Raw genomic sequence first — 26,365 nt, forward strand, 5'->3', positions numbered from 1 at the left:
AAACAATTGGGCTCGTCAAAAGACATATATAAAGTTGATGTGTGGCTTAGTGCCACCGAGTGGAGCATTCTTTTTGCAGAATTACAGTTTACTGCTTTATCAACACGATTAATGATTGTTATAAATATATATTTTTTATTTGTGTTTATTATTTGATTTTTATTTTTATTTTTTATACGAGATGTATGAAATATCCATATTATTTTTTAAAAAATAATTTTTTTTTATTATTGATCTTTTGATGCTATAAATCAATCAATCTATGACAATGTTGGTAAAATGTATGAAAGTAGATATTCACTTTAACCATATTGGAAGAATAAAACTCAATGCCATATATTTCATCTTTAATAATATTAGTCTCTTAAAAAACTATTTAGAAGTGTGACAAGAAAAATGAGTTTTTCGTTTTTATGTTTTACTATTTCTATCTTTTTTTAAAAAAAAAGTCAGAAGAGTTCCAATTTTTTATTAATTAAATAATAGGAGATTTTTGCTATCCCTTTACATTTACTATGCAGACAGTAATTCATTTTGTATAGAGACGAGAATTTAGATTTTTAAAAATATTATATTTAAGAATATTTTTGTTAGATCTCACATATTATATTATTTTTAGTTTTTATTTGGATATATATAGGATATATTAATTATGAAAAAAACTATAAGATATAATGATATAATTAATTATTCAAATAATATATTTTCATATGGATAGAGTATTTATTTATGATATAAGTAGAGAAAAACATAATACTCTATAGTTTATGTTATCATAATAGATTGAACATTGAGACCTACCTTAAGTGGTAAGAGCGTATGTTTTTAGAAGTTTTGAGACATTTTCTCATAACTAAGTGAGTTTTCGCCTTTATAGCGAGTAAAAAAGATTAACTATTTTATGTTGTGTAGTCTATATGGTCTATTCGCCTCAAATAAATAAAAAATAATAAAAAATAACTTAATTATTAAATTTTTATATAATAATTATTTCAAACTTTATAAAAATTTATGTAAAGAGAAGACAATGCTAAGATTAAAGAAGCTTATGTCACCAGGCGCGCCATTGAATTTAATTATTGCCTGCACCACCATTCTTAAAATTGATGGCAAATTTACATGTTTTGGCATTGTCACACTAATACCAATTTTTATTGTTTTTATTTATTTATTTTCAATGCCAATCATTATTCTTAATAATAATAATAATAATAGTAATAATAACAATACAGATAGCATATATTGAGACACCAATCATACATGAGTTCTAAAAAAAAAAGACACCAATCATACAGACAGTAAAGCCCAAAAATATGCAAATCATTTAAAACTTTCCCTCCCAATTCCCAAATTCTCTTCTCCTTCCCCGGAAAACACTCTGTCACTGATTCATCGCATTTAATTGTTTTCACGATAATCTCATGAACCCAATTTTCAATCTTAAAAAACCCTCTTTTTTTTCTTCTTCTTCTTCTTCTTCTCCTCCCCCAGTTCAAAATCAAAACCCTCCTTTACGCATAGCGGATATTTTACATTCGGACGACGACGACGAGGAGGAGGTGCAAGTTTGCATCTTTAAGGAGAAACCTCCAATGGGTGGTTCTAAAGATTGCCCTAATAGCATAGACTGTTCCTCTCCCCGCCGGATTGTATCTAGGTGGATCGCTGGATTGAGACGGTGTAGAGTGAAGAGAGTGAAGGATGAAAGTGAATTGAGTAATTTGACTACGCAGGAAAGTCGTTCGGTGAATTGTCTCAATGAATCAGAAACTGGTTAGTTAGTTTTTATGTAACCAAGTCTCTTATTTGTTTGAGAATTGGATTACTTTTTAATATGGTATTCTGATGTTAATGGGTTTTCTGTTTGTTTGTTTTTCTAGGGCAAAGTAGCAGGAATGATAGTTCCTTCAACTTAGGAGTTGGGTGCGGTCTTCTATATCTAATCGCCGTGAGTAAAACTGAACTTACTAAGATGATTGATATGAGGATGCAAATGGAAGCACTTCTCCAAAGTACCAGACAGGAACTGCTTAAGAAAGAGGAACTTTGTAAGGCTGCTGAATCCAATGATGTATTTGCCTATTCTGCTATTAAGGGTGCGGAAACTCCTGATGTAGAAATTCTGGTTTTAGCCGAGTCTTCAAGGGTTACAGTTTGTGATCAGTCTTCGAAGTGGGAAACACCTGAAAAAGAAGAGGGAATGGGTCAACTCGAGGCGGAGCTTGAAGCTGAATTAGAACGTTTGCAATTTCACTTGGATAGGGAGAAGTTGCTGAAACATCCAGAGCAGTTAAATATAAAGGTAACATGAATTGCTTGTTTATTGGTGTGCTTTAGTATTCTTTTAATATAAATATATAATTTTCTATGATATAAGAAACAAGTTTTTATGGAGTCACAGCAGATGGTTACAGTTTCATTGCTCCCGTGCTAAGGGTATTTGCTTGGAATGTGCCTGCGAATTATGAATTAATTACACTCGCATGCTAGACAGTGACTTAAATTTAGAAAGCCAACTGATTTAGAGTGGCGAATAATCTCATTGGTTTGCCTTGGATTGGGATCTGTCCTGAGTCCTCCATTGATTCATAGATATTTTAAAAACAGCTAGGATTCACTTTTTGTCCTACTTTGGGAGATTTATGTTTTTATGATCTTCTCGCCGCATATTCCTAGTGGTGCCTTCTGAATGTTGGACGTTAGAAATGGCAGGTCACTGATGAGCACACTGCCTCCTCTAAGAGCCAGACTATAAGTTCAGAAGTGTTTGACCCTCAACCGCAAGAGACAGACACAGACTGCGGAGTTTCTCCAAATGAATTGGAGCGAAGATTGCATGAATTATTGGAAGCAAGACAGCAAGAACAAATAAGAGAGCTGGAAGCCGTCATAGAATCTCTTAAAGACAAGCTTTATGAGAAAGAATTGGAAGCTTCTTGGTGGAAAGGCACGGCAAGGTTCATTTCACGGCATGCCATGGAACCTTCAGGGTTCACTTCCCCGCATGATCCAAGACTTATCACTCTTCAAGGTGAACATAAAATTTGTGACAAAGAGAAAGATGCTAATTAGATAACCATGTGTGTGTAACTGTAATTGGTGTTTGAATATGAATTGCTTTTGCTCCGAAATTGTAAATTGCATAGTACCTGATATGAACCGCTCAATGGCAAATGAGTAGTAAGTTAATGCTCAGATTGAGTAGACTCTACGAACACTCCGTGGCGGATGAGAGCCTATGTGGTCATGTCCAGCGGGAGTTGCAACCACTGGTCGTCCCTCTTTACTTTTTTTTTAACAAAAAAAAACATGATCATTGCATTTTTTATACTTTTGGAGCTGGGCACTTTAAACCTGGTTAATTTTTTGTTAATTGCACACTACCAAACATTTATTCTGTGTCCCCCGAGTTTTGATTCCTGGAATCCAAACTGAAATGCCAGACCAATCAGTATTTGTTAATAATTGAACCAGTCCATCCTTTTCGGTTTCATAGTTGACTTCTTGGGGCATCGATAGTTCTTCAACGGAACAAACAAGTCAGGCTGTAAGCCTCATTTGGTTTAAATTCTAAGATAGGAATCAATATTGAAGAGAATCCACAATAGATTATTAAAATCGAAATAAATTTTAATAGATTATTTTTAACTTATTTTATATAAATGTTTCAGTCTAAAACATTATTATTATTACTTATTTGATTAACTTTAATTAACTTTACTTGATTTTCACATAAATAAGAAGTGCATTTTTCAAGAGAAAGGAACAAGTAATTCTCATTGATAAAAATTATAATTCAATGTTAAATTAGTTTTTAGCGAATTAAAAACTAGATAGTCAGAATCATTAATTTTGATTCTCTCTCTAATTTTTTCAAGAACCAAATCCCAAAGATGATGATTGCATTCTAAAACTATTTGGTAGAAGAATTGAAAATAAATATCAATGTATTATTACCTATTTCATGATGTAATTTTTAAATTAGCGTTGTTACATGTTGGTTGGACTGATATTAATTATATAATCATATTATTTTATATATTTACTGAGATTCAAAAAATATTTTTTATTCTATAGTAACTTTAAAATAAAAAAAAAGTGAGATGTCGGCCTGACCAAGAGTAAACTTTAATGTACATTTATTATTGAACAAAAAAAATTAATATTCAAATAGCTAGCAGATAGGGATCATTATTTTATTTATTTATTTCACGTTTAGAGTGAAGGAAAGGAAGCTCTAATAATTCCCATTTGATTTGAGGCTAATAAAACATCTAACGGTATAAATAAATAAAAAGATTTTATTCAGATTTGATATATATATTATAATTAATAAAAAAATAATTGATATATATAAGTATATCAATCATTTATTCTATCTTGGACACAGAAGGGAAGCATTTTCTAAATATAATGTCCCTTCACTTCTTCCACCACTAACCTGACACTGTCCTTCCACGCAAGAATCACGTTGAAGCAACCCACTCTACGCCAATCCAAAAAGCCAAAACCTCTTTCCTTATACAACAAGACGCTGCGCTACGCGGTCACTCCGCGCCCACCTCCACCTCCACCTCCACCTCCACCTCTCCTTTTTCTATTCTATTAAAACTCTCCATTTTATTCTAATCCACATAAACATTGACACTTATGTTTCTTGAGATTTAGAAGTTTTTTGAAGATATTTTTTCCCTCCGGATTTCTTGACTTTGAGAAACTCAACCATACAGACAGGCACGCAGAAGAAAGAAGAATAATAAAGATACTGATTGACTTTTCATAACAGGTTTTTCTCTCCTGATTTTTTTCCCTTCTTTTTTCTTTTATGCACCAACGACCTTCAATTTTTATACATTCAAGCTTTCTTCGTTTCCTTTTTTTTTTTTTTTTCTAATAACCATTCATTTTTTATCCTTACATGTAACAAAACATACCATTTCTCATTCTTTCCATTTATATACATAAATAAAAAATAAAATAAAAAGACCTTAATTTGTGGCTGTGGTCAAATGTCTCTCGTTCTTGGGTCATTCGTTTTATCTGTTCTTTGGTGTTCTCTGCAACCATCATTGTTATTACACCCAGGTGGTACTTATTCAAATGGATTTGCTATTGCCTCTGATCCTTGCTTTCATGTGCTTTAGCAGATATAATATGGCTGACTCTGGAACTGCATTTAATCTTGACCTGGTGAGACAATCTTTGGAGAGACAAGAGGATACAATTGTCTTTTGTTTGATAGAGAGATCAAGATTTCCTAGCAACTCTCCTCTGTATAGTCAAAATTTAGACTTGGTTCCTGGGTTTTCTGGTTCTTTAGTTCACTTCATTGTTAAGGAAACTGAGGCAATTCAATCCAAGGCAAGTCTCTAATTTTTATTTGTATATTATTCTTTCAAGTATTTGGTTTCTTGGTTTTTGGGTAGCTTGTTTGTTTGTATTCTGTTTTTCTTGTTCTCTTTTTGATAAAAAAAAAAGAAAAAAGAAAAAAGAAAAAAGAAGAATTGTTAGTTTTTGTTTTTGTCGAGTCCTTGTTGGGTCAACGGTCTTTCTTAACTATTTTCATTATTTGGCCCTTGGATGCTGCCTTCCATTTGTTCCTTTCTTATCTAAAATTTCCAAGCTGTGTTTTTTTGAAAATGGAAAATCGAATCTGGTGAATTGGAATAAAATATCATATGGTTCCACATGATGAATTTAGATTATATTCTTTTGGCATTTTGCCGAAGACCAATTAGAGTGCGGAGATCATGGCAATGAACCATTAAAGACCTGTTTGATTCTGGCTATATTACAGGCAGGGAGATATGAAAATCCAGAAGAAAATCCCTTCTTTCCAGATGATTTACCACACTCAGTAGTGCCATCTCATAAATATCCAAAGGTAATTGTTTTCTCCTATAATATCTTTGTTTCGTATTTTACTAGATTCAAATGAACAGCTAAAGAATTCTAATCTTCTTTTGTAGTTCTTGCATCCTCCAGCTGCTTCTGTTGACGTTAATAAACAAATATGGGATATGTATTTCAATAAGCTTCTCCCATTGTTTGTTACTAAGGGGGATGATGGTAACTATGCTTCAACAGCTGCTAATGATCTTAACTGTTTACAGGTGATGATTTTGTATATTACATGCTATGATGTAGTGACATTTTTGCTTTTCTTTTGGTTTTGCTAAACCACTTTTCTTTTGGTTCTCTTTTGGTTTTGCTAAACCACTTCTGCAGGCCCTGTCTAGAAGAATCCATTATGGAAAATTTGTGGCTGAAGTCAAATTTAGGGAAGCTCCTCAAGAATATGAACCTGCAATTCGTTCTCAGGTATCACTGCTAAGGATATTGGTTATAACGGTTTTCAGAATAGTTGCTGTTTTTATGATCATGGTACACTAACAGCAGGCATGTTAATTACTTAAATTCTTATGGTCACGCACAGTAGCTCCACAGAAATATGGCCTCGGGCATGCCAATTATTTGCAAATGTATAATCAAATATGGAACTTAGTAAGGCTAAAAATGGTCAAACCTTAATGAAATCACTGATAATTCTCAGATTTGTACTTGTGATGATTAAGAAAAAGAGTGTTTCTAAAAATAAATAAAAAATATCAGTGGGCTAATTTCAGTGTTATTTCAGGACAGAGATGCTCTGATGAACATGTTGACATTTAAGAATGTAGAAGAGACAGTGAAGAAAAGGGTTGCAAAGAAGGCAACGGTGTTTGGACAAGACGTGAGTCATGGAAACAATACCAGCGCTGAAAAATACAAGGTTGATCCTTCTATACTATCGCATCTCTATGACGAATGGGTAATGCCACTCACCAAGCTCGTTGAAGTTGAGTATCTCCTCCGCCGATTGGATTGAAATCCTCACGTTCTTCATTACTGAAAATTCTTCATGGATTCTAGTGAACGTAGGTAAGGGGGCAAACATATATATGGAGAAGTATGTATGTTTTTATTGTCCATGCGTACATGGATGTATGCCTTATTATTCTTGTCAGATTGAGAAATAAAGTCATCATTGCAGCCTTTGTCTTTCTTTCTTTCTTTCTTATGACAATTTAACATACCTCGTGAAGACATATATCATTTCGGTAATATTTGCTATTATGGTACTTAGATTTTCATCATTAAAATGGTAATATTCATTTACAGGAACATGTGATAAAACAATTTCACTCCAATTTGAATTGAATACAATAAACCTATTCGCAGGCTTGGATACCTTCTCACACCCCTGACTGAATGCTTTTGAATTTAAAATCTCTCTATAATTATATATTTAGTATTGAATAAAATTTATAATTATAAAAAATTTATAATTTAATAAAAATTTAAATATTAATATTTTTTGATTTTGTACTTAATTTTATCCTTGGATAAGTTTCATTAGATTTCAAAATTTATGTAAAGCTACATGAACTTTTACCGTTATTAGTTTCTTTTTTCTTTTCTTTTACGTTACATTCAAAATGTCATGGATCTTAATCATTAATTATACTTCTTCTTGTTAGGTACCATTTAAGGTATAGAAATCTTTGAAAAATATTCAAGAAAATATCCTTAAATGCATAATTCGTAATTGACTTCTAGAGTGGCCATTTAAATAACTAACGGTTAGATTATAAATTGTTTCGTGTCAAAATATATTTATTTTTAGTTGAAATTTATTACAAAATTTATTTCATTTAAGAAAAATATATAAAAAAGAAATAAAATTAAATTAAAAGAAATATTTTAGAGTTATTATAAATATTGACAAACTAATATAGAATTCATTTAAAAATTCTACTTATTTTGTTAGAATATAATTTAGCTATAACTAATTCCTCACAAATTTAAATATGTAAAATTCTAAATTAATTTTTATTTTATTCAAATCATAAAAATTTTGAATTTATAAATAAATTTTATACAGTTTTTAATTTTCAACCAAACATAATATTATTAAAATTTATTATATTAAGTGATCATTATTTTAAAGTTTAATTTTTTTTAAAATGGTAAATAAAACTTGCTTTAATCATCATATTTAACTTATAATTTTTTAATAAAATAAAAATATAAGAATATATGATAACAATAACAAAAAAAAAATCATGTAAAATATATGCTAATACTATTTTATATCCACATTTTTAAAGTCAATATCATTTTATTTATTAAAAAAGAATAAATAAAATTTACAAACTCTTCCCTGTTTCACAATTAATGTATTATTATAGGAATGAAGTAGTAATTCAAAGTTTCTTTTCATCTTTTTTTGTAGAAATTTTATCATTTTTTATTATTATTTTAAATAAAATAAGTTTATTTTTACTATTAAGTACAAGGATATATTCGTCATTTCCTAACTCAAAAGTGCTGACGAATGGGACCCACCATGGCCTTGTTGTCAAGGACTCTGCATTTCCTCGTCTTCGCCATTTTCCCAGCATAGTAAGCTCACACTTCCTTTCTATGCTGATTTTTTTTTTTTTGTTAAAATTCAAAATAAAAAACAACGGGTTTGTTCTGGAAGCACTCTGCAAAGTCACTGTAAGTTTTTGTTACAAGCAATGTGATTTTGTTTTATAGATTTGTTAGGGCTTAAGGGTTTTAAACGATGCCGTTTGTTTGTTTAACAGATTTTTGAACCTTACAAAAAAAAAAAGGGAAGGAAATAAAAAATGGTAGAGTATGATGATGCCATGGAACAAGATAATGATATCGGCACAAGTAGTAAAACCGAGAAGCTTTTTAAAGCATCCACCGACATGGACATTGATTTTGACTCCGATTCTGGCTCCGATTGTGATTTTATGGACTCATCTACAAGTTTAACCGATATAGGGGAAGCAAAACTGAAAGATTTTTGTAACAAGGCAGCAACTTTGTTTTTTAACGAGTATGGTTTAATTAGTCATCAAATTAACTCATACAATGATTTTATTAACAATGGGATACAAAAGGCTTTTGATTCATTTGGTGAGTTGGTTGTGGAGCCTGGATATGATCCATCTAAGAAGGGTGAGAATGAATGGAGATACGCTTCTGTTAAGTTTGGTAAGGTTGCCTTAGAAAAGCCAACTTTTTGGTCTGGTGCTGATGAACATAAGATGCTTCCTAGACATGCTAGGCTTCAGAATATGACATATTCCTCCAAGATGAAAGTCAATGTTAGCGTTGAGGTAAGTAATTTAATCTATTTCAATTTCAATTAATTTTTGACTTTTTATGGTTTGTGTTGTTGCTTCATATGTTGATTTAGAAATTATGAATAATGAATAATAACAGAGTTAGCTTTTTCTTCAAATTAGCAGTTTTTCACCAATCTGATATTTCCTGCAAATTTATCAGGTCTACACTCGAAAAGTTGTTAGAAGTGACAAGTTTAAAACTGGCAAAGATCAATATGTTGACAAGGAGGTTCTAAATACAGATAATAGGAATATCACAATTGGGAGTTTGCCTGTGATGGTGAAGTCTGACCTTTGTTGGATGAAAACTGCTGAAAAAGGCGATTGTGACTTTGATCATGGAGGTTACTTTTTGATCAAGGGTGCTGAGAAGGTAAGTCTAATCTTAGTTCTTCAAGTTTTCTTTTTCTGTTTTCTGTATTTTGGTTCCTGACAATAAGATTAAGCTCATGGTTCTTGAAATGAAATAATTATAGGTGTATTTGTGGAATGTATGTGTTTGGTTTGATTCTCAAAGAAAAAAGTCAAAATCAATCTTGTGTTGCTTCTGCAACACTGCAGGTTTTCATAGCACAAGAGCAAATCTGTTTGAAGAGACTCTGGATTTCAAATATACAGGGGTGGACAGTCTCATACAAGTCTGAAATTAAGAGGAATAGATTGATTGTTAGGTTAGTGGGGCTTTCTGCACTTGAAGACGTTAAAGCAGAAAAGAAATGTCTGACTGTGTATTTCTTGTCAACAGAGATCCCTCTATGGATTTTGTTTTTTGCCCTTGGTGTCACCTCAGACAAAGAAGTGATTGATTTGATTGGTTATGGCTCCAATGATGCTAGGATTGTGAATATCTTCTTTGCCTCCATTCATGATGCTGATGAGAAAACTGAGGGGTTTCGCAGGGGGAAGGAGGCTCTCGAGTATGTTGTAAGACAGATACGGGGAACCAGATTTCCACCAGGGGAAAATGAAGATTTCTTTGAATTGTATCTGTTTCCAACTCTTCATAGTCTAAGGCAAAAAGCCCGGTTTCTAGGCTATATGGTGAAGTGCCTTTTACAAGCATATAATGGCCAAAGAAAATGCAATAACTGGGATAGTTTTCGAAATAAAAGGTTCGAGTTGGCTAAAGAGTTGCTAGAGCGGGAGCTAAAAGTACATATTGCACATGCCCGTAGGCGCATGGCCAAAGCTCTACAGAAGGACCTGTATGGAGATCGGGATGTGCGCCCGATTGAGCATTATTTGGATGCTTCTATAGTCACCAACGGTTTGTCAAGAGCATTCTCAACTGGAGCATGGTCACATCCGTACAAGAGAATGGAAAGGATTTCTGGTGTTGTAGCAAATTTGGGCCGTGCAAATCCATTGCAAACTATGGTTGATTTGCGGAAAACAAGATACCATGTCCAATACACGGGGAAAGTTGGAGATGCGAGATTCCCGTAAGTTTTCAAATTTTGAAAAACAAACTCTAGCTGTTTGATTGGTTAATTAAGCACATATATGTCATGATTAATGATGGTCAGGTTAATGTTCACCTGTTTGTGAACAGGGCCATTCTGGTAGATCAGGGATTGCTATTCACTACAGCTTTTACTTTGGAAATTTACTCTTAACGCTGAATATTGTCATAATACCTGAGAGAATTTTGAAATCATGGAGCATTAAGAGTGAGCAGGAAGTAGCCTAGATCCTCTTGTCATTAGTTCTCTTTGCACTTTATCTGGTCACTATCTGAGTGGAAAAGTATTGATTAATTGTGATGAAATGCTTTTTGAGTTCTTTGTGGGCTGAACTTGAGATGCATGGATTCTCTTTCTTTCTTTTGGTATGCTTTAAAAATGTAAGGCAGGGTGCTAACTAAAATGGAAACTTATATAAGGTTTGCAATCAGACAGACACAACTGGATACGGATGGGTGATGATCTCAATAATTGACTGTGTGCTGATATTATGTTATAAACTGTATAAGCCAAGTCTCAAACAGTTGATGGTGAAAAGAGTTTTCTATTTTTTTGTTTTTGAAAAAAGTTAATTGAAACAATTCTTGGTTTTGCATATAAATGCTATAATAACTTGTGTCAGATCATCAAGAAGATTGCAGTTTGTTTGGTCAGATGAGATGTTTGGCAATTGCTGTTTCTTTTTCCTGATATAAATTACTTCTCACAGGCACCCTTCTCACTGGGGCAGGGTTTGCTTTCTTTCTACTCCTGATGGTGAAAACTGTGGACTTGTAAAGAATTTGGCCACTACTGGACTTGTTAGTGTAAACATATTAGAACCTCTAATCGACAAATTGATTGCTCGTGGAATGGAGAAAGTTCCTGAAGATTCCCATTCTGACCTGGACGAGAAGGATAAAGTGTTTCTCAATGGGGAATGGGTTGGAGTTTGTGAAGATTCTCGCTTGTTTGTTGCCGAGCTTAGACGCCTGCGACGGAGGAAGAAGTTGCCTCAGCAGGTTCTCTTCTTAATCCATAGACAACTTTTAATTTGTAGTTTGGTATTTGACCGCTTGATATATATGTTGTTGCCCTACTATTGAACCTGCAAACAGTTTGACGCAACATGTATTGGCTTTGTTATATGTACTTGATTTTGTTGCTTACCTAACATTGTTTGCATCCTTCTTTGGAAGGTGGAAATCAAAAGAGATGAACAGCAACAAGAAGTACGCATATTTTCTGATGCTGGAAGGATTTTACGCCCCCTTTTGGTTGTTCAGAATTTACATAAGATAGAAGCATTTAAAGGGGGAAATTGTACCTTCCAATCACTTCTGGACAAGGGAATTATTGAGTTTGTCGGAACTGAAGAAGAAGAGGACTGCAGCACTGCATGGGGTATCAAATTTCTTTTATCAGGAGTTGATGGGAAGCAATCGCTGAAGTACACACACTGTGAACTTGACATGTCCTTTTTATTAGGATTGAGTTGTGGAATCATTCCCTTCGCCAATCATGATCATGCAAGAAGAGTTCTATACCAGGCTCAGAAACATTCTCAGCAAGCTATTGGTTTTCCCACAACAAATCCAAACATCAGAGTGGACACGCTATCTCATCAATTGTACTATCCCCAAAGGCCACTTTTTCGGACAGTGACTTCTGATTGCCTTGGAAAACCTGGAGACACACGAGGTCATAATGGAATTGTACCAAAGCCCGAGTTGTATAATGGTCAAAATGCTATTGTGGCAGTCAACGTCCATCTAGGATACAACCAAGAGGACTCCTTGGTCATGAATCGTGCTTCTTTGGAGCGCGGCATGTTTCGGTCGGAACATATCAGAAGTTATAAGGCTGATGTTGATAACAAGGAATTATTAGACAAGAGGAGGAAGTATGATGACAATGTAAATTTTGGGAAGATACCAAGTAAAATTGGACGTGTTGACAGCCTTGATGATGATGGCTTTCCTTTTATTGGTGCTAATCTTCAAAGTGGTGATATTGTTATTGGGAGGTGTGCTGAATCTGGGCCTGATCACAGTATAAAACTGAAGCACACTGAAAGGGGCATGGTCCAGAAAGTTGTATTGTCTTCAAATGACGAGGGGAAGAATTTTGCTGTTGTGTCTCTGAGACAGGTATATTTGTGAAAGGTTACACTTTTAGCACATGCATTGATCACATATGTAGCTCTGTATGCACTACCGTTTACATGCATGGTAGTGCTAGTTATATTCTAGTATTCTGGCCCTTTTTCTGCTTTATTATATTCCATTCTAGATCAAGTTACTTGCTCATTGATTGTGCTTCTAATTCAACGGTGCAGGTTCGTTCTCCATGTCTTGGAGACAAGTTCTCAAGCATGCATGGACAAAAGGGTGTTCTAGGATTTTTGGAGTCTCAAGAGAACTTCCCTTTCACAAGACAGGGAATAGTCCCTGATATTGTTATAAATCCGCATTCATTTCCTTCACGACAAACTCCCGGTCAACTCTTAGAGGCTGCTTTGGGAAAGGGGATTGCCTGTGGTGGTTCAATGAAATATGCCACTCCTTTCTCCACTCTGTCTGTTGAAGCAATCACAAACCAGCTGCACAGGTGACTATGCCCAGTAATTATGTTGTCATTTGCACTGCTATGCCCATTAGTTATGTTATCATTTGCACTGCTTTGTCACCATGCAAAAGTTATTAATTCGTTGCTTTCTTAAAATTGTGTTTTATCTGGCCGGCTTCCCTTGTGCAGATTGAATCCATATTTGATTGCTATTTGTGTTTTCTATAGATTGCATAAATGAATTTTTTATATTGAATATGCATGCAGGGCTGGATTTTCAAGATGGGGAAACGAAAGAGTTTACAATGGGCGAACTGGTGAAATGGTTCGATCTCTCATATTTATGGGTCCCACATTCTACCAGCGATTGATCCACATGGCTGAAGACAAAGTAAAGTTCCGCAACACTGGGCCTGTTCACCCACTCACCAGACAGCCAGTTGCAGATCGCAAGCGTTTTGGTGGTATCAAGTTTGGAGAGATGGAGCGCGACTGCCTTATAGCTCATGGTGCATCTGCAAATCTGCATGAGCGCCTTTTTACTCTCAGCGACTCTTCACAGATGCATATTTGCCAGAAATGCAAGAACGTGGCAAATGTGATTCAACGGGCGGTGCCTGGTGGTCGCAAGATTAGGGGTCCATATTGCCGGGTTTGTGAGTCTGTTGATGAAATTGTTAAGGTAAATGTACCTTATGGGGCCAAGTTATTGTGTCAGGAACTTTTCAGCATGGGCATAAGTTTGAAGTTTGAAACCCGGCTTTGTTGAGCTTGTAATGAGTTATTTGCTTGTTGTTGTCAGGCTTTTGCATATTCAACCTTGGCGTATGTGCTATTTGGTATATTTCCCATAACTGCAAACCTGTAGTGTACAGGGTTACCTTGGCTTAGTTTAAGTAGCATTTATGTAGCAGTGTTCTTTGACCTCTAATGTAATGTGAAGTATATGATTTTGCCACTTTGCATGCTTAATGTCATTTGGGTTGTGGCAAATTGTAGATCTTTTAACGGAGAATCCATTGCAGGGTAACTTTCATAGTCCTGTGAGACAGGATCTGAAAATGGTCTCTCATGTTTCTGTTGATGGGCTGTGAATTATAGGCGAGTTCCAACAGGGACGCCATCCGGTGGAGCCTCACAAAGTTTTTCTTTCCTTCTCTCTTTCTTTTGATCTCAAGCTAGGATGAAATGCATCGAATTGAGCCTTGCTTGAATTGTTTTGTATTGAGTTAATCTCGAATAAGCTTAAGTGAATGTAATCTTATCTAAATGAATTTAATGCTTATAAAATATAAATAATTTATTCATTGAAAGAATAAAAGATGTAGTTTGAAAATTATAATATGTTCAATTAAATTTTTAATTTCAATTTAATGGCTATAGATTAAAATTAAAGTATTGATTAATCCATTAGAAGAAGATAATATAAATTATAGAAATTATAAAATATACAATAAAACTTATTATAAAAATATGTAAAATTTATATTAAAATATAAATACAATTAGCATCATCAGTTAGGTAATATGGCTGCATTACATGGGCTAGAACTGTAAGTATGGCAACTGGCAACTGGCAACTGGCAACCCTTGTTTAAATTCTATTAAAATTCCCAAAACCCAGCCCCCAAAATTGCTATAACGCCGAAAAGGGTCAGTTAGGGCAAAGGCATAAAAATTAACAAAAGCCCTAAACCATTGAAAAAAAAGAAGAAAAAACCCTCGAAAGAATTAAATAGTTTGATGATGATGATGATGTTAGATGGTCAAAGGCAACAAAAACTGCCCGGTCAATAATAAGTCAAAAAGACAGCAAAAGGGTCCCATAATATACCATTCCCTCTCTGTTTCGGTGTCTCTTAATCACCTTTCTTTGTTTCTCAAATCTTCTCTTCTCTTCTCTCCATAACCGAACAGAGGACAGGACTCTCCAATTCAAACAAACCCAACAGCTTTTTGCACTAAATACTCGCAATAACACTCTTTTGTACCCTCTCTCTTTTCTCTCTGTTAAGGCTTGAAGGGGTCATGTGTGACTCATCAATGGCCGATTCAGCTTCCTTCTCCAGCCTACTCAAAAGCGTTTTGACTAACAACTCTTCAACTGTTAGATTCCAGGTTCCTTTCTGCTTTTGTTTTTATGCTTGTTTTGTATATATTTTTTTTAATTTATCTTATTTGAATGGGACTTTACTTCGCTTTCGCTTTGTTGTTGTCTCATGAATTTTCTCTTTCTCAATTTGGTTTCTTGAGTTGATCTTTTCTGAATTTGTTACTTATGCAGTTCGAGTTTTTTTCTTTGCTATTTGGTACACTTTAGCCACTGAATCACAACAAGTTCACTGGGATCTTTTTTTTTTCTTTCTTTCCCACTATCGTTAGGAAATGAATGAGCTTAGTTTTTTATACTATGTCCTGTACCGTTTTTGTCTAAATTACTCATTTTTTGGAAGATCAGGTAATCAGTTTTCATAAAATTTCAAATACTTTTAAAATTTTATAATGGATCATTTAATTTGACGTTATAATTTGCTTTATGAGTATGCAGCCACGATTTGTTTTAGTTAATTATTTTGGAAAAGAATTTCAAAGTATAGGAATTCGCAAGAAACTGAAAACATGCTGCTTTCATGAATAATCAAATGGCCTGATATAGATTATTCTTCTTGGTTGGCAAGGTATCCTTCTGCCTTGAACTTCTTTAGAGTTGTTTTATGAGAATTATGTGATATCTATGATGTAGGGGCAATACAATACATCCCAACAAGAAATTATGGTGTCAACAAAGCCTAGAGTGTCTGAGGCACAGTTCGAACTTCCGGCTGAATGTACGAACCCTTCTACCAATATATCATCTCTTGCTCCAGCTACAATATCAATCTCCCATTCAGCACCTGTAATACAAAAACATTTGTTGACGGAAAACATTGACCGCATTACTAGCCATCCCCGTATTGTTATGGAGTCACCTGCCACTGATGGGTATAGCTGGAGGAAGTATGGCCAGAAGCAGGTGAAGAGTTCTAGAAGTTTTAGAAGCTACTATAGGTGCTCACATTCTAATTGCCATGCGAAGAAGAAGGTTCAACGCTGTGATCAATCTGGTCAGGTTATCGATACTGTTTATATAGGTCAACATAATCATGATCTCTCGCAAAATAAATGCAACATCTCAAGAGGGTCTGCATCATCTGCTAAGCTTACTGCAAGCAGTCATATTGTTGATTCAGATAATAAGGTAGATAATGCAGATGTGTCTATCTGTTGGGAGGATGGAAGGCAATCATCACTACACATGACTGAATCAGAACAACAAAGTTCAAGTAGTTCTAATGGCAACTTTGGGATTAAGGGTGAGGAGCAGAATGGTACTGAGCTAGAGTCAAGCAAATTGTGAGTCGTTTGCAGGATCCTCTTGTATCAGTTTTAAGTTAAGCTTCTCTTCAACATACTCATTGTTTTGGTTTACAGTTATTGTACAAGTGAGATAGGACATGAAACAAAGAACTCTTGTGGAATTGCAAAGGCTGAGGTTCCGGAGAAGCATGGTGCTGAACCATGGCCCAGAAAAAGGTATGCTCTTCTGTAGAATTTGGTTCTCTTGCTAATGAAAAGCTGCTTCCTTTTGGTATTTTAAATGCAATAATTGGTCTACAAACAGGAAGAAAGAAAGCAGTGTATATTTAGCTCCTGTCTTAAAAGCTACTAAGGATACCAACATTGTCGTGCATGCTGCTGATGGGGCCATGTCGAGCGATGGCTTTCGATGGCGGAAGTATGGTCAGAAAATGGTGAAGGCGAATTCTTATTTGAGGTATAGTTGTATATTAATCTATGCATTTATTGGTGGATAAGTTATAACACATTTCTTCTGCTGTGGGTATTAGATTAGCCAAGGATGTTGACACTCGTATGCTTTAGACATGGTATTAGACAGCATATACAATGTTCTATGGCATGCGTTGTCACCCATTTCTGTGCAGGCCGTAATATTTTGAGTTTATTGCTGTTTTTCATGCTCAATTTAGTTCAGGCTAAATATTTTATCTGAACTTATCGTTCTTACTTTCCCCTGTCATCTTGATCAAATATTAGGAGTTACTATAGATGCACATCAGCAGGATGCCCTTCCCGTAAGCATGTTGAGATGGCCATAGATGATGCAAGAACCACGACAATTAAATATGAAGGGAAACATGACCATGACATGCCAGTACCTAGGAAACAAAAAGGTTCAAAAAGTCTTGTTCATAATTCCCCTCCTGCCAATGCGAATGCTGCTCACTGCAAGAAAACTAGCAATTTATCCAGTCAAAGGTTTTCAAGTTCAACTGAATGGGCAGTGGACAGGGAAGAAAATATGATGGACGAAAAGGTCTTGGAGCTTGGAGGTGAGATGGCATTGGAGTCGGCTCAAACTCTTCTCAGCATTGGAACTGAACTTAGGCCATGTTGAGAAACGAATTGTAATTTAAACTGAGGCAGAAACTTATCTGAATGAGCTCCATCTTCGATGGAGATTTTGCACCCTCCCCAACTGAAGTTTCAACGAAGTTGACAGTTTTTCCATGGTGATTTCCTTACAAGGTTTCTGTACAGCATCTTAGTATCTATAGATCATTGATTTGTAGCTTCCTCAATTCTTGTAATAGAGGTTTTCTAATCAGCAATTCCATTCAGCTTGGAAGGTCAAGATTGATTCATTGAATCATACAAGAGAATTCTATTTAGCCTATTTTAAAACTTCAACGTCCCAGCTTCATATTATCCAAGAAAAAACTGACTGGCATCTAATGACATGCTAATGTCAATGACGCACTGTCGTCAGAAGCAGCAATTTACGATGATCCGCTTGATATTTTTTCATTTAAAGAGGGGCAGGTCATAAAATGCAGTAACTTGGGGCTTTTCGTTTTCCACAAAATGGCGCCATCATAACTTCCATGGAGACATTGAAATTTCATCAGTTGCCATGTCATTCGAGCGTGATGCATTAACCTAAAGTTGCATCCAACAAGGGCTTTTCCCTTCGTTTCTAGGTGACAGGAAAACCAACATTTACATTTACTGCTGGCCTGCTACCACATCTAAGTCTAGCAAAATCTTATACAAGCACATCCTCGTGTCAAAAATATGCCAATGAATGAGAAAAACAGCATTTTAGCTATTACAGCATATTGCGTTGGGAAGTGATTACAGAAAATTTGAATGGCTCAATTGCCACCTAGCCATAGAATGTGAGCTAGCAGCACTCTCCCTATTTTAGACTCTTAATTGATCCTTCTCACATATAAGATTCTCGTATTGCTGTGGGCAGCTCTAGCTCAGATTCAAGCTCGCTTAGCGGAGAGAAATGGCAGTCCACCATGTCTTCACTTACTTCTCTTAAACTAGGAGGATCCCACTGCATATTGGAAGCATATTACCAATCGAGTTAAGACAAGTTGCAAAAAAATATATTTGATGGGACTATGTAAACAATTATAGTTAGTCACCTTTGGAGCAAAATCCTTATCCACTAATCGAGCTCGGACTCCCTGTAAGCAGGAACATAAGGTTAAGTCGTCCCACCGTTCTCAATATCAAAGATAAGAAGAAAGCTATACCTCACAGAAGTCATTGGAGACCCTTTTGGAGACACCAGTGAGGGAAATTCGATATTCACGAGCTAGGCACTTATCCAGAGATTGAAATCTACCTTCTCGTATCTAAATGCCATATGCAAACTTATGCCAAGACTCCAACAATCACAACGGAGACCAACATAGATTTAAGGTAGTGATGACTTACAGATTGTAAGACAACTTTTAAGCTTAGCGGGGAGGCTTCTTTTATTTTTGTAAGTGCTGCTTTCAACCATGCATCATAAGAGCTAGCTGCTTCATTTTCCTGAGAATATCAATAAATAAGAATAAATACAATAAGTAATAGAGGACCAGCTTAGAACTGATAGATGGAATGCATTTTCTTTACATAGAATGTGAGGCTTACCAATGCATCAATTATTTCCTCTACTGTATCATGGCTGAAACATTTATCAATGGTCTCAATCCTGAAAAAAGAAAAGGAAAAAAAAAAAGATCAGTTGGGTCTATATGCTAAATGAACTCGCATCAAGCATGCCACACCACATGGAAATGACAAGCACGTATATTGCTGGAATACCTTAGTCCTTGACCAATTATAAATATAACCCGCATTTTAGATACAAATTGCAGAATTTTAGATGCAATAAGCAGATGGCCAAAGTAAGAAGCAGAGAATAAAGCATTACTTGTGAAGGACACTTGTCTTATCTGGATAGACAAGATCACCATATTGTGCAAGAGAAGTCTCAATGACAGTACGATCATCTGTGACCAATCTTCCAAGGCGTTCCTCGATCAAAGCCAGTCTCTGCCCAGTAAGCTCGTTACTATAAGAAACTGTAAGTAATAAAAGATAAAATTATAGCCATAGATTGCAGCTAGAACAAACCGCGTTTAATGTGTAATGGGTAGCAAGCCCACAAGCAATCATTTCTGCACCATTAAGCTTATCTCCTGTTAGAGCTAAGTATTCCCCTGACAAAAGAAAAGCAACATCCATTGGATACCTTTGAATTCACAGGCAAAACACAGCTATATGTACAATATGATTTACATATTTCGGATTGCAAGATATGCATATTACCCAAGTAACCAGGGAGGCGAGAAAGATAATAGGAAGCCCCTGCATCGGGATGGAAACCCATTTGAGCCTCAGGATGCGCAAAAACCTGAATTTTGTGTAAAAACAGGAAGTAGTTTCCTTGAGTACATTATTACCTTAAATAAAAACACGGCAGATTCCACAATTACGATACAGCAGAAACTAGATTTAAATGCGAGCAAATCAATCATTTCAGTGAACTTAACTATCAAAAAAATCATTTCAGTGAACTTAACTCTAAAAAAAAACTGACATATAACCACCATATCAATAATTGACACAGTTGTCCCTACTAATTCAAAGGAGAATGATTCAGATAACTAAGACAAGTATGAAATTGCTGCAATTCAGTAAAACTGCCTCTATTAGGGTGTAGCAACAGTAACATACAGTTTTATCAGTTACAATACTAAACATTCCTGGGAGTGAAATTCCAGCTCCACATCCCATTGTGATACCGTCCAAGATAGCCACCTGTAAAAATATCGATTATGTTCAACGAAACAAATTCCATAGACCAGATATGTACAGAAGCTAAAAAGTTTTTCTGGCACACAGACAATAAATTTTAAATACTAGAATATGTCAGACAAAAAAACTCAAGCTCTAAACTAATCTTATCTAATTATAAAAATCGCATAAAGTGTTGTATTCTCACATGTGGCTTCAAGTATGTTCCTTGTAGGTAGGCAAACTTATATAATATCTGAAAAAAGCTTTTGCACTCATCAACTCTACCTGCATATAGTAAAACTAATTGAGAAGAATGCGAGCAATACCAATAACTTCCAATAAAAGGTGAAAATGGCAGCGTAATTAAGCTTAAGGACATCTACCTTCATTAACTAACTCACTGAGGGATACAACGTCAGCACCAGAACAGAATGCCCTGCCGCTACCCTTCAAAAGATTTGAAGGAAGTAGGTTAGACACCAAAGGCAAAGCCGACTAAATTAAAGAACGAGGAGCATTTGTTAAAAACTATTCTCAATCACTTTTTTCAAAATGCAAGTTGAAACAGAATAAAGTTTTACAGTTCCCTTTGAATAGCCAATATTGATACCATTTGATAAGCTCTATATATCGACATGAAATTCTAAATAGCCAATGTTATACCTTCATTAAGACAAATCCAATATCTGGATTTTCTTCCCATGATTCATACAATCTCTTGAGCCTTGCTAGCTACAAAGAAAAAGGAAAAAGATTCAATTTTTAAATATATATACATATATACTTGCCCCATAGTAATCAAGTATGAAGAAGAAAAATGAAAAGAAAGCGAGAGAGAAAAGAAACCATAGGCTCAGTGAGAGAGTTGAGAGAAGAAGGCCTATTAAGAATGGCTGCTCTTGATTTAGCTCTTCCTTCAACCAAAACCTGTAAATTACAGTCTGAATAAAGCTCTTCTAACCGAGTGGGTTAAATCGAATCATACGCAAAGACAACTCTTTTATCAAATAAAAGGACTAATCAAGCTCCCTGTTAAAACTGTTCCTTCTTCTACAATTTATTGCATACACTATTCATATATTACTTATAAAGATAGAAAAATGAAGAGAGAAAGAGAGGGATTGACCTGGTCTTGAAGATCATCATTTTGAGCGTAGTTTGGTAGAGCAGAAAATTCTCTTGGTGTGGAAAGGAACCCAATTCTTGAATTGACTAAATGTCTTACTTTTACCAATTGGTTTACTCTCTGCATCTCTCTATATTTATCTTTGCTTGCTTCTCTGGATGTTTTTTAAGAACTGAAAATAAAGAAGGCCGCCTTGGTATTGTGTTCTGTAAAAAATGCGTTTCCTTCAACTTTCAAGCGGAGAAGAAAGCGGATACTGAGGAGAGTGTACGCTGTGACTCGACTCTCTGTTGGAGTTCCGGGTGCTGACTGCGGCCATAAATGGGCCGCACTGAACTGTTGCCATTAAAGCCCAATTCTGCACTATTCTGTCTGGTTATGAGACTTTCTAACTTTTAATGATACTTAAGAATTTAGTTATATATTTTGATTTAAATAAATTTTTGAGTTTGAATTATTATTATTTTATTTATAAAATCAAAATATAGTCTTTTTTATGAGTGCCAACTCTGAGCGGTAGTAAATTTTATGTATTTAATCATGCATCGATTTTATCTTAATATAAATCTGGACGTACAATGCATTAAACTGAAAAATTCATTAAAATAAAGTTCAATTGGTATATTGCTTTTTTTTTTTTTATTTAAGAAAGAAGTATGAATTGCTGAAACTAATTATTCACAAAAATCTTAATGTAAAATTCTATCTATGAAGTTAAAATAATCACGTTTTATCAGCATCATGATATATTGTTGGGTGCACAGGTGGAACTAGGAAGGACTGAAGGTGGCCATGGCCCCTCTAAATGGGATTTTAAAGATGGATATATTAATGTATGTTTATATATTTTAAGATTTGATTTGTTACGAAGGTTTGGCCTCCCCTTAAATTTAATTGGCTCCGCCACAGGTTGGGTGGGAAAGAATAAGGAATCGTTTGGCATTGAAATTAAAGCCAACCGGGTTGCCTTCTCATGTTCCATTACGATAACCTGAGAATGAGATACCAAGAAATGCAACAGTCATATGTTGGCATATTTCCAAATTTTTTAAGTGGCTCGGAGCACAGACATAAGCGAGTCAGGTCAGGAGAGAAGAAGAGAGAAAAGGGTGCAGGAGAAAAGCTTATTAAGCTTGTCAAGTTCAGTTCATTGGCCAAGTTCAGTCGCAACAAGGCATTAGCCAAAATACTCTTTCATATGCAGGATGGGAATTGTGCAAGATCAGTTAGAGATGAACGTTTGTTCACACCTTCACGTACATTGCAAAGCCTTTTCGAAAAATTCATGTCCTTCATCACGCCAACGTAGTCAGCTAGAGAAAGAATGGCCTGACCCCTGCCCTTCAACTGGAATAGCATATGGTGAATTCCAGTCGGCATCAAAGATCTCTTGAAGTTGTAAAACAATAGTAGGGTTGTATGTTCCAAAGCTGATACCAGCTGTTGTATAGAAATAGTCCCATACAAGGTTGCTTGTTCCAATGTGTGCTCGCACATCACTAACTGCATATTTTCCATGATTCACCCTGGAAAAAGCTGGATAGATATTTCCTGTTCTGGTCCCATTGCTGATTGCAGGTCCTGTCTGATTGTAACCCGGAACCACATAGTATTTGATCTCCACTTTGCCAGAACAGTTGTTGTACTTTGAAGAAGAGCATAGGACATTGGAATAGAGTAGCGAATTCAGATACTGTTCTGTGTTGTTGATGAAGTGTGCCCAGTATGCTACCAGTATCTTTACTGTCGCATGCTTGGAGAAGACGACCTATTAATATCATTCACCAGTCATTGAAATGTAATTAAGAACATTCTCAGTGTATGCACATTCATATACCCATGCAAACAAACATCATAAAAATGCCACAGGCCTTGCTTGTATGCGCATGAAAAAGAATGTACTATCGGTTAAGGATGCATCCCTGAGCCTCTCCTAGCGTGGTAGTATGCAAAGTAGTTAAAGTTGTCATAAGCCAGTGCTGAAGTGCATATGTGCAACAATATTGAAGAGCATAAAAAGCGAACTACATTAGAAACTAGTTACCTCTGATATTGCAGAGGATAGCAAGGACCAGTAAACCTTTTGCTTTGTATATTGTGACTGGCCAAGCCAATCCATAGTATTAATCCTAACCGTTGCTCCACTTCCAACAGACTTTATTGTATCAACCCATGCCTGTTCATCAGTCTGAAACTTGCCGAATGATAGCTGCTAACCAAATATGGCATAAAAATAGGGTGTGAGGGATGAAAAATAATAGGGATATGGATTCAATCACTTCGGGAGATTCCTCTAGTTTGAAAAAATTATGAAACCACATGGAAACTTCACTCAGTAAAGAAACAATGATTCTTCAAAAGAGAAAACAAAATTTCCTAAATAAACTTGGGCAGAAATAATAATGAGAAATGGAAAGGAGCATAGATGCAAAATTTAATCAAACTTCAATAAATCTCGATCCAGTTTCCTAGACCTAGAAATCTCAGTGCATTTACATAAATTTTTCAGTTTAGAGAGCAATCATTTATAAAAAAAAAAAAAGGAGAGAGAGAGAGAGGAAGAAAGAAAAAAGGAACTAACATTCTGCTTCATGATCGAAATAAGCTCTGATAAATCTCTATGGACTAGGTGTTTTTACTGATAATTTCCGCTTTTCGATATCATCACTTCTCTATTCTATTTGATGAGGTTATACCAAGAAAGAAATACCATTAGCACCTAATTTACATATGCCGTTTCTTATAGTAAATTTATCTATGACGTCTCTTACAGTAATAAAGATCAGAACTAGCACATAAAAGAGAAAATATTGGTCAATTACCTCAGGAGGAGCAAAAGATAAATAGCTCAATTCAGGCTCTAAAGTTGAATCATCGTTTCCAGGAGTTATAATTGGAACTTCAAACATATGTGGGTCTGATAGCACAGGATAGCCGGCGACATGGGAAACCTCCACAAACCGATGGGGAAGAGGAGACCTGCAGTGACAATGTTGTATCTAGTTGGATTCGTTATGAACTTGGCAAATGTTTTCCTTACATTTTCTTTTTGGTTTGCCAAGAGGAAAAAAGGCGAGGAGAGAATAAAATTACAAGAAAGTTCTCATGGGCTATACAACAGATGATAATGCTTCCTGTAGATGCAGCTCAGGCATGAGACTTGATAATTTAACCAAAATGGAATGCATGACTTCTTGTTGGCCAGCATATATAACATATATATGCTATCTAATCTCGCTTCACATGATATCTCATTACCAAGATATTGTTAGCAATTACAAATCTGCAGTCTTCCCAGATCTTGTTTTCAATATGCAGTAAACGACCAACTAGAGATAATTCTCTTTAAAAACACTAATTGCAATCCCCTAGCTAGACTGAGAATTCAATTTTGCAAGAGAGCACTTCAAAATCCCCCCAAAAAAGTTACATTTCGCATAACTTGTTTTCAGTATGCAGTAAACGACCAACTAGAGATACTTCTCTTTAAAAACACTAATTGCAAGCCCCTGGTTAGACTCATAATTCAATTTTGCAAGAGAGCACTTCAAAATTCCCCAAAAAGTTTCATTTTGCAAACATGCAAACGCACAAAAGGCAGCAATTGGGCTATACAGTATCTAGACACTTCAGGGATAAATCAAACATTCATCAAAATGTATCATAACACCTTCCAAACAAGTCCAACCAACTGCATTAAGTTAACAGAACAAACCATGAGACTACATACCTGCACCTTTCCTTAGAATGAAGGAAATGAGACCAGCAAGGAACTGTTCTACTAATCTGCCACTGCTGATCCCATACGGTACTAGTGTAAGCTGATGAATCAAGATGGGCAAGTGTCCATAAGTTTTCAAAGTAGTTCTCCACCTTTCTCACAATCTTTTTACATCCAACAAGATAAATCCCAACCTCCTTAACCTGTAACCATTTAAACGATTAAACAGAAAACCATATTACAAAATTTATGAAAGATTAAAGCTTTAAAAATAAATAAGCAAAGATACCTGAGTAAGAGATTTCCAATCGTTGTTAGCAGATCCAATGTACACTTGTTTATTATCAGATATCCAAACCTTGGCATGAACTATACCTGAGCCCCACCATTCTCCAAGTAATAAAGTCACATTTTCCACATTTTCCCTTCCTGAAGCAATATCATCCGGCTCTTTAGTGTAATCAGGAGACACACCTGAATGCTGTAAAAATCTGAAACAAAACCAAATCCCCTTTTTTCTTTTTTCCCACTTAATAAAATGCAACACAAGCAACAATATATATATAACACACTAACCTGATACTGACATTGCGATCTGCAGCATCTTCTATGGATTTATAAACAGAAGACCCTTCAAAAGCACCAAAGTTTGTCATGTTCTGTTCGGAGTATCCGTATTCTCCGGAACTTGGGTCTTCAGGATTTGCAATTAGCTGCCAGTATTGTGCTATAACATCTAATCCCTTAGTTGCGTTACCGGCTAACCAACGAAGCACGTCCCCTAAAAAGTAAAAGACGTTTCCTTGATTTTCTCGGGGACCAAATAGGAAAAATAATCAAGAAAGGAAAAGAGAGTAATTACCGGTGGAAAGAACACCGGAAACTTGATGGAGGTGAGGCATGTCGGTAGGAATTGATTGGACCAGCCATGCTTTGCATTGTGAGTCTGCTATTACAGTTTTTGGCCATTGATAGGTTAAAAGAAACAAAAACAGAGCAATTGAAATGCTAATCTTGTAATCGAGTTTCATTTTTTTGACATAAAGCTTGTTGCTTTTGTCAAGAACCTAATCGAACCGTACGTATCCACAGTGAAGGTGTATATATCTAAACTAATCAGAGTCATAGATAGAAACCAGAAAGTCAAACAATGTTTTAATTTGTTTTGTATTTTATTTTGT

The 26,365-nt window shown here is 35.3% G+C and overlaps 6 protein-coding genes across 9 annotated transcripts; 4 read left to right on the plus strand and 2 right to left on the minus strand.

Annotated features, from left to right (window-relative positions):
- Nucleotides 1–1,226: 1,226 nt before the first annotated feature.
- On the plus strand, nucleotides 1,227–3,195 carry LOC8274188 (protein POLAR LOCALIZATION DURING ASYMMETRIC DIVISION AND REDISTRIBUTION). 2 transcript variants are annotated; one of them, XM_015717015.3, is made up of 3 exons: nucleotides 1,227–1,773; nucleotides 1,881–2,302; nucleotides 2,704–3,195. In XM_015717015.3, exons 1-3 carry the CDS (start codon nucleotides 1,422–1,424, stop codon nucleotides 3,070–3,072), a joined length of 1,143 nt encoding a protein of 380 aa, XP_015572501.1. In that variant the 5' UTR covers nucleotides 1,227–1,421; the 3' UTR covers nucleotides 3,073–3,195. The 2 variants fall into 2 exon arrangements, with proteins under 2 accessions (XP_015572501.1, XP_002515430.1); XM_002515384.4 differs by having other exon boundaries at nucleotides 1,234–1,773; nucleotides 2,713–3,195.
- A 1,173-nt stretch (nucleotides 3,196–4,368) lies between these two features.
- Nucleotides 4,369–7,044, plus strand: LOC8274187 (chorismate mutase 2). Of its 3 annotated transcripts, none has more exons than XM_015717014.3 (6): nucleotides 4,369–4,786; nucleotides 5,145–5,361; nucleotides 5,798–5,884; nucleotides 5,970–6,113; nucleotides 6,229–6,321; nucleotides 6,638–7,044. In XM_015717014.3, exons 2-6 carry the CDS (start codon nucleotides 5,155–5,157, stop codon nucleotides 6,866–6,868), a joined length of 762 nt encoding a protein of 253 aa, XP_015572500.1. In that variant the 5' UTR covers nucleotides 4,369–4,786; nucleotides 5,145–5,154; the 3' UTR covers nucleotides 6,869–7,044. The 3 variants fall into 3 exon arrangements, with proteins under 3 accessions (XP_015572500.1, XP_015572499.1, XP_015572498.1); XM_015717013.3 differs by having other exon boundaries at nucleotides 4,370–4,786; nucleotides 5,148–5,361; XM_015717012.3 differs by lacking the exon at nucleotides 4,369–4,786 and having other exon boundaries at nucleotides 4,889–5,361.
- A 1,372-nt stretch (nucleotides 7,045–8,416) lies between these two features.
- LOC8274186 (DNA-directed RNA polymerases IV and V subunit 2) lies at nucleotides 8,417–14,153 on the plus strand. The gene is made up of 8 exons (XM_002515382.4): nucleotides 8,417–8,544; nucleotides 8,634–9,176; nucleotides 9,346–9,558; nucleotides 9,747–10,627; nucleotides 11,358–11,649; nucleotides 11,827–12,777; nucleotides 12,966–13,237; nucleotides 13,463–14,153. The coding sequence occupies exons 2-8, from the start codon at nucleotides 8,676–8,678 to the stop codon at nucleotides 13,962–13,964; spliced, it is 3,612 nt and encodes a 1,203-aa protein (XP_002515428.2). The 5' UTR covers nucleotides 8,417–8,544; nucleotides 8,634–8,675; the 3' UTR covers nucleotides 13,965–14,153.
- Nucleotides 14,154–14,696: 543 nt separating this feature from the next.
- Nucleotides 14,697–17,897, plus strand: LOC8274185 (probable WRKY transcription factor 32). Its single transcript, XM_015717076.3, has 5 exons — nucleotides 14,697–15,312; nucleotides 15,938–16,587; nucleotides 16,666–16,767; nucleotides 16,856–17,008; nucleotides 17,290–17,897. The coding sequence occupies exons 1-5, from the start codon at nucleotides 15,223–15,225 to the stop codon at nucleotides 17,648–17,650; spliced, it is 1,356 nt and encodes a 451-aa protein (XP_015572562.1). The 5' UTR covers nucleotides 14,697–15,222; the 3' UTR covers nucleotides 17,651–17,897.
- Nucleotides 17,898–18,142: 245 nt separating this feature from the next.
- Nucleotides 18,143–21,827, minus strand: LOC8274184 (3-hydroxyisobutyryl-CoA hydrolase-like protein 2, mitochondrial). Its single transcript, XM_002515380.4, has 14 exons — nucleotides 21,464–21,827; nucleotides 21,184–21,264; nucleotides 21,001–21,069; nucleotides 20,721–20,784; nucleotides 20,543–20,622; nucleotides 20,275–20,358; nucleotides 19,867–19,951; nucleotides 19,672–19,757; nucleotides 19,469–19,590; nucleotides 19,186–19,246; nucleotides 18,985–19,083; nucleotides 18,801–18,902; nucleotides 18,690–18,731; nucleotides 18,143–18,598 (listed from the first exon to the last, which is right to left on the minus strand). The coding sequence occupies exons 1-14, from the start codon at nucleotides 21,587–21,589 to the stop codon at nucleotides 18,479–18,481; spliced, it is 1,221 nt and encodes a 406-aa protein (XP_002515426.1). The 5' UTR covers nucleotides 21,590–21,827; the 3' UTR covers nucleotides 18,143–18,478.
- A 746-nt stretch (nucleotides 21,828–22,573) lies between these two features.
- On the minus strand, nucleotides 22,574–26,332 carry LOC8274183 (phospholipase D Z). Its single transcript, XM_002515379.4, has 7 exons — nucleotides 26,047–26,332; nucleotides 25,761–25,965; nucleotides 25,474–25,675; nucleotides 25,194–25,387; nucleotides 24,286–24,442; nucleotides 23,508–23,672; nucleotides 22,574–23,231 (listed from the first exon to the last, which is right to left on the minus strand). The coding sequence occupies exons 1-7, from the start codon at nucleotides 26,213–26,215 to the stop codon at nucleotides 22,773–22,775; spliced, it is 1,551 nt and encodes a 516-aa protein (XP_002515425.3). The 5' UTR covers nucleotides 26,216–26,332; the 3' UTR covers nucleotides 22,574–22,772.
- Nucleotides 26,333–26,365: the final 33 nt, after the last annotated feature.

Source organism: Ricinus communis, chromosome 3 (genome assembly GCF_019578655.1).
Source record: "Ricinus communis isolate WT05 ecotype wild-type chromosome 3, ASM1957865v1, whole genome shotgun sequence".
Lineage (NCBI taxonomy): Eukaryota > Viridiplantae > Streptophyta > Magnoliopsida > Malpighiales > Euphorbiaceae > Ricinus > Ricinus communis.

Coding starts and splice junctions, on each gene's coding strand:
- LOC8274183 (XM_002515379.4), bottom strand. CDS start 26,215: ATGAAACTCGATTACAAGATTAGCATTTCAATTGCTCTGTTTTTGTTT. Junction 25,388..25,473: donor ATTGGAAATCTCTTACTCAG/GTATCTTTGCTT, acceptor AAATGGTTACAG/GTTAAGGAGGTTGGGATTTA. Junction 24,443..25,193: donor CATTCTAAGGAAAGGTGCAG/GTATGTAGTCTC, acceptor TTGTCACTGCAG/GTCTCCTCTTCCCCATCGGT.
- LOC8274187 (XM_015717012.3), top strand. CDS start 5,101: ATGGATTTGCTATTGCCTCTGATCCTTGCTTTCATGTGCTTTAGCAGA. Junction 5,885..5,969: donor CATCTCATAAATATCCAAAG/GTAATTGTTTTC, acceptor CTTCTTTTGTAG/TTCTTGCATCCTCCAGCTGC. Junction 6,322..6,637: donor AACCTGCAATTCGTTCTCAG/GTATCACTGCTA, acceptor GTGTTATTTCAG/GACAGAGATGCTCTGATGAA.
- LOC8274186 (XM_002515382.4), top strand. CDS start 8,676: ATGGTAGAGTATGATGATGCCATGGAACAAGATAATGATATCGGCACA. Junction 9,177..9,345: donor AAGTCAATGTTAGCGTTGAG/GTAAGTAATTTA, acceptor CAAATTTATCAG/GTCTACACTCGAAAAGTTGT. Junction 9,559..9,746: donor TGATCAAGGGTGCTGAGAAG/GTAAGTCTAATC, acceptor GCAACACTGCAG/GTTTTCATAGCACAAGAGCA.
- LOC8274185 (XM_015717076.3), top strand. CDS start 15,223: ATGTGTGACTCATCAATGGCCGATTCAGCTTCCTTCTCCAGCCTACTC. Junction 15,313..15,937: donor CTTCAACTGTTAGATTCCAG/GTTCCTTTCTGC, acceptor TCTATGATGTAG/GGGCAATACAATACATCCCA. Junction 16,588..16,665: donor GAGCTAGAGTCAAGCAAATT/GTGAGTCGTTTG, acceptor TTTGGTTTACAG/TTATTGTACAAGTGAGATAG.
- LOC8274188 (XM_015717015.3), top strand. CDS start 1,422: ATGAACCCAATTTTCAATCTTAAAAAACCCTCTTTTTTTTCTTCTTCT. Junction 1,774..1,880: donor TCTCAATGAATCAGAAACTG/GTTAGTTAGTTT, acceptor TTGTTTTTCTAG/GGCAAAGTAGCAGGAATGAT. Junction 2,303..2,703: donor CAGAGCAGTTAAATATAAAG/GTAACATGAATT, acceptor GTTGGACGTTAG/AAATGGCAGGTCACTGATGA.
- LOC8274184 (XM_002515380.4), bottom strand. CDS start 21,589: ATGCAGAGAGTAAACCAATTGGTAAAAGTAAGACATTTAGTCAATTCA. Junction 20,785..21,000: donor TTGGATTTGTCTTAATGAAG/GTATAACATTGG, acceptor AATCTTTTGAAG/GGTAGCGGCAGGGCATTCTG. Junction 20,359..20,542: donor GAACATACTTGAAGCCACAT/GTGAGAATACAA, acceptor ATATTTTTACAG/GTGGCTATCTTGGACGGTAT.